This window comes from Choloepus didactylus, assembly GCF_015220235.1.
Source record: "Choloepus didactylus isolate mChoDid1 chromosome 24 unlocalized genomic scaffold, mChoDid1.pri SUPER_24_unloc1, whole genome shotgun sequence".
NCBI classification, from domain to species: Eukaryota; Metazoa; Chordata; class Mammalia; order Pilosa; family Megalonychidae; genus Choloepus; species Choloepus didactylus.
In genome coordinates this window covers 826,535-830,289 of record NW_023637604.1, presented here as the reverse complement: position 1 = coordinate 830,289, position 3,755 = coordinate 826,535, and the positions used below count along the sequence as shown (strand labels likewise).

The window sequence follows — 3,755 nt, the reverse complement described above, 5'->3', positions numbered from 1 at the left end:
GGAATGAGAAAGTCTTCTTGGACCAAAAGGGGGAAGAGAAATTAAACCAATAGAGTTTCAATGGCAGAGAGTTTCAAATAGAGTCGAGAGGTCACTCTGGAGGTTATTCTAATGTATTATATAGATAATCCCTTTGAAGATTTTAGTGTATTAGAATAGCTAGAAGAAAATACCTAAAACTGTTGAACTGTGATCTGGTAGTCTTAACTCTTGAAGATAACTGTATAGCTACATAGTTCTTAAGTTGTGATTGTGTAATTGTGAAAGCCTTGTGACTGGCACTCCCTTTCACCAGTGATGGATAGATAAGAAAACAAAGACAATAAATAAATAAATAATAGAGGGGGATAAATGGGGAAAATGGTGCTGAAATAACTGTATATCTACAGTTAAAATATGAATTTAGGTTCACAGCCCACACCATATACAAAAATTAGCACATAATGGACCATAGACCTAAATGTAAAATCTAAAACTATAAAACTTCTATGAGAGTACATAAGAGAAAAATTAGTGACTTAGGGTCACATAAGACACAAAGCACAAAACATAAAAGAAAAGATAAACTCGACTTCATCAAATTTAAAAATATACTTTTCAAAAGACAAGCAACAAACTATTATCAACACACTTGGGGATGTTTTGCAGGCACTGAAAAGACCTAAGAAGCTAGGGAGTAGCCATCCGAGATCAGAACTCTCCCAATAGTTTCCCCTTTTCAAGGCCAACCTCATAAAGATGCAGAATACTCAGCTTTTATGTAGTATGTGTTGAGGCCTACCCGCAAAAACTTTCCTTTTCCCTAAAATATCTTTCCGACTGTGCCGGTTTGAATGTATTATGTCTCCCAAAATGCCATTACCTTTGATGTAACCTTGCATGGGCAGATGCATTAGTATTTATTAGATTGTAATTTTTTGAGTATCTCCATGGAGATGTGACCCACCCAACTGTGGGTGATGACTCTGATTGGATAAGTTTCCCTGGAGGTGTGGGCCTGCCCATTCAGCATGGGCCTTGATTAGTTTACTAGAGCACTATATAAGCTCAGACAGAAGGAGTGAGATTGCTACACTCAAGAGGGACACTTTGAAGAATGCACAGAAGCTGAGAGAGTAGCTGCAGATGAGAGACAGTTTGAAGAAGGTCATTGAAAGCAGACTCTTGCTCTGGAGAAGCTAAGAGAGGACAAACACCCCAAGAGCAACCGAGAGTGACATTTTTGAGGAACTGCAGCCTAGAGAGCAAAGTCTTGGGAGAAAGTCATTTTGAAACTACAACTTCGGAGCAGACACCAGCCACGTGCCTTCCCAGCTAACAGGCTTTCCAGACACCACTGGCCATCTTCTAGTGAAGGTACCCAATTGTTGATGACATACCTTGGACACTTTATGGCCTTAAGACTGTAACCTTGTAAGCAAATAAACCCCCTTTATGAAAGCCAATCCATTTCTGATGTTTTGCATCCTGGCAGCTTTAGCAAACTAGAACGCAGACCATCCCTGATGTTTGAAATTTCAGCCTTAGAGAGTCATTTCAACTGAGAAATGCAAATTCTAGTATAATATTAATGATGTTGCAGGTGTCTATACTTTTATTACTTCACTTATCATGTCTATTTTAATTATACTTACCTTCAGTCAGCTTCTTGGGAAATGGTTAGAGGAAGATTGAAAGTAAAGCACAAGCCTGAGTAGGCACAGAGTAAAGGCCACACAATGATACAGAATTAATGGAAATCCAGACTTTTAGATTTTTGCATATCCTGACTCCAAAACTGGGATTCTTTCCATTCCATTTTCCTACTGTATATAGTAAATCTAGCACAATAATGATATGCATTGCATTTATTTCACTTCTGCCAAGGAAAGAGAGAATATCTTTTATTCCCAGGGAAAGGACTGCAATCACCACGATGTAGGGCATATATTTGGCTTGGAATACAAGATTCTAAATGCTAGAAGGGAAAAGAAGTTGGCAGATTAATTGGTGGTTTAACATTAAGTACATATCTCCAACTTAACAGGATAACTATGATTGCACTTAACATTGTCCAGAAATACTAATTCAGGAATCTATAAATGGACACTTCTGGGTTATATTCATCCCTCAGATTAAAAGACATTTAATACAAATACTTCAGATTCCTGTAATTTGGGTACTCTGTAGACTGATGAATAAGTTTTTGTTGCTAGTCTGTGTCCTCTGGTTTTGGTTTACTTATCTCAGCAGATCCCAGAGCTCGAAAGAGCATTGGCATTTGTATCCTTGAACTGGCCAACTGCTACACTCTGCTTTGTGTATGACTCTAAGCTTTGATCCTAATAGGATTTGGTTGTTCTGATTCTCTTTGTGGCTCTTGAGCCATGATGATCATGATCTTAGGGCCAGTGGATACAGCTCATAGTGATAATAAGGAATCTGATACTTAGATGTTTTGATTTTATTTTTTCTTTTAGAAAACAGATCCTGGAAGTTTATTTGATCTGATGTGTCTTGGTAATTTTCATAAATAGCTCTTGTACCATGAAAAATTGCCCAGTATGATAAAACACACAAGATACATTTGTTTCTCTTTGGTGAAAATCTTGCCTATCACTAGTGTATGTATGACTATTGTAATACTTAAAATAGTATTGGGGATCTAGCATGGTGGTGATGGAAATTAGTAAATATGGTTAAACATAGGGAACTTGGAGAAGGGGACAAATCTTGGTATCATCAGCAGGGAAATGATTTACTCCTTTCAAATAATCTTAGTGGTAATCATCTCTAGTCTCTAATTAAGTTAAAGAAGGACCATCCCTCAAAGAGAAAGTGAGGGTATGAAACAGACCTGAAGGTTTTTAACCATGGAGAAAAAAGATGTTGGTTTTATTGAGGTGGGAGAGGACCACTTGGGGAACCTGTAATCAAAACTAGAAGGTAACTTCTGGGATGGATGGAGGTTCTCTTGAAGCAGTGCCATCCTAAATGTACCTCAGGTAAGTAGTTTTTTTTTTTTTTTTTTTTTGTTTTTGTTTTTGTTTTTGCATTTTTAATGATCGAAACAAAAAATATCTAAAACCGCAGCTTCTGGAAGAACCACTTGTTTTTGCCCGTCTTATACCTCTCCTCAAATTTGACCTTGGCCTCACGCCGGGCCTTGCGTTTAAGAGCAGGGTCTCTGAACACATCCTTGTTGACAACGGTTTTGTCCAAGGGAATATCCACAGAGTACCTTGTGGGCATGAGGTGATTGTAGTTATAAACTTTCACAAAAGACTTGATCTTTGATCTCTTAGCGATTTTCTTCTTGCCCATGGCAGCTGTCACTTTGCGGGGGTAACGGTCAACTCCAGCTACCAAAGCATGGCTGTAGGGGCGGTCTGAGGTGCCATCATCAATGTTCTTCACGATGACAGCTTTACGTCCCGAGTAGTGTCCGGCCAGCACCAACACCACCTTCCCGGGTTTCATAAACTTGCCCATTTCAACAGCAAACACTGATGCCTATGGCAGAAAGCCTCAGGTAAGTAGTTAAAGTAACTTTTTCAAGATTTCAGATCAAATGAGACACATGCATTCATACAATTATTTCTATGCTTTAATATTTTTGTTTTTGTATCCCCTGAATTCTCAAATAAAAATTTGTTTTGGAAAAAAGAAGACAAGCCACAGATTGAGAGAAAAAAAATTGCAAAACATATGTCTTACACAGGACTTCTTACCAAAATCCATAAAGTACTCTCAAAATTCTTCTGGAAAACTAACCT

The 3,755-nt window shown here is 38.1% G+C and overlaps 1 protein-coding gene across 1 annotated transcript; it reads right to left on the bottom strand.

The window, feature by feature from the left end:
- Positions 1-3,026: 3,026 nt before the first annotated feature.
- On the bottom strand, positions 3,027-3,500 carry LOC119525145 (60S ribosomal protein L27). Its single transcript, XM_037823754.1, has one exon. It carries the CDS (start codon positions 3,469-3,471, stop codon positions 3,061-3,063), a length of 411 nt encoding a protein of 136 aa, XP_037679682.1. The 5' UTR covers positions 3,472-3,500; the 3' UTR covers positions 3,027-3,060.
- Between the last annotated feature and the right edge of the window lie 255 nt (positions 3,501-3,755).

Coding starts and splice junctions, on each gene's coding strand:
- LOC119525145 (XM_037823754.1), bottom strand. CDS start 3,471: ATGGGCAAGTTTATGAAACCCGGGAAGGTGGTGTTGGTGCTGGCCGGA.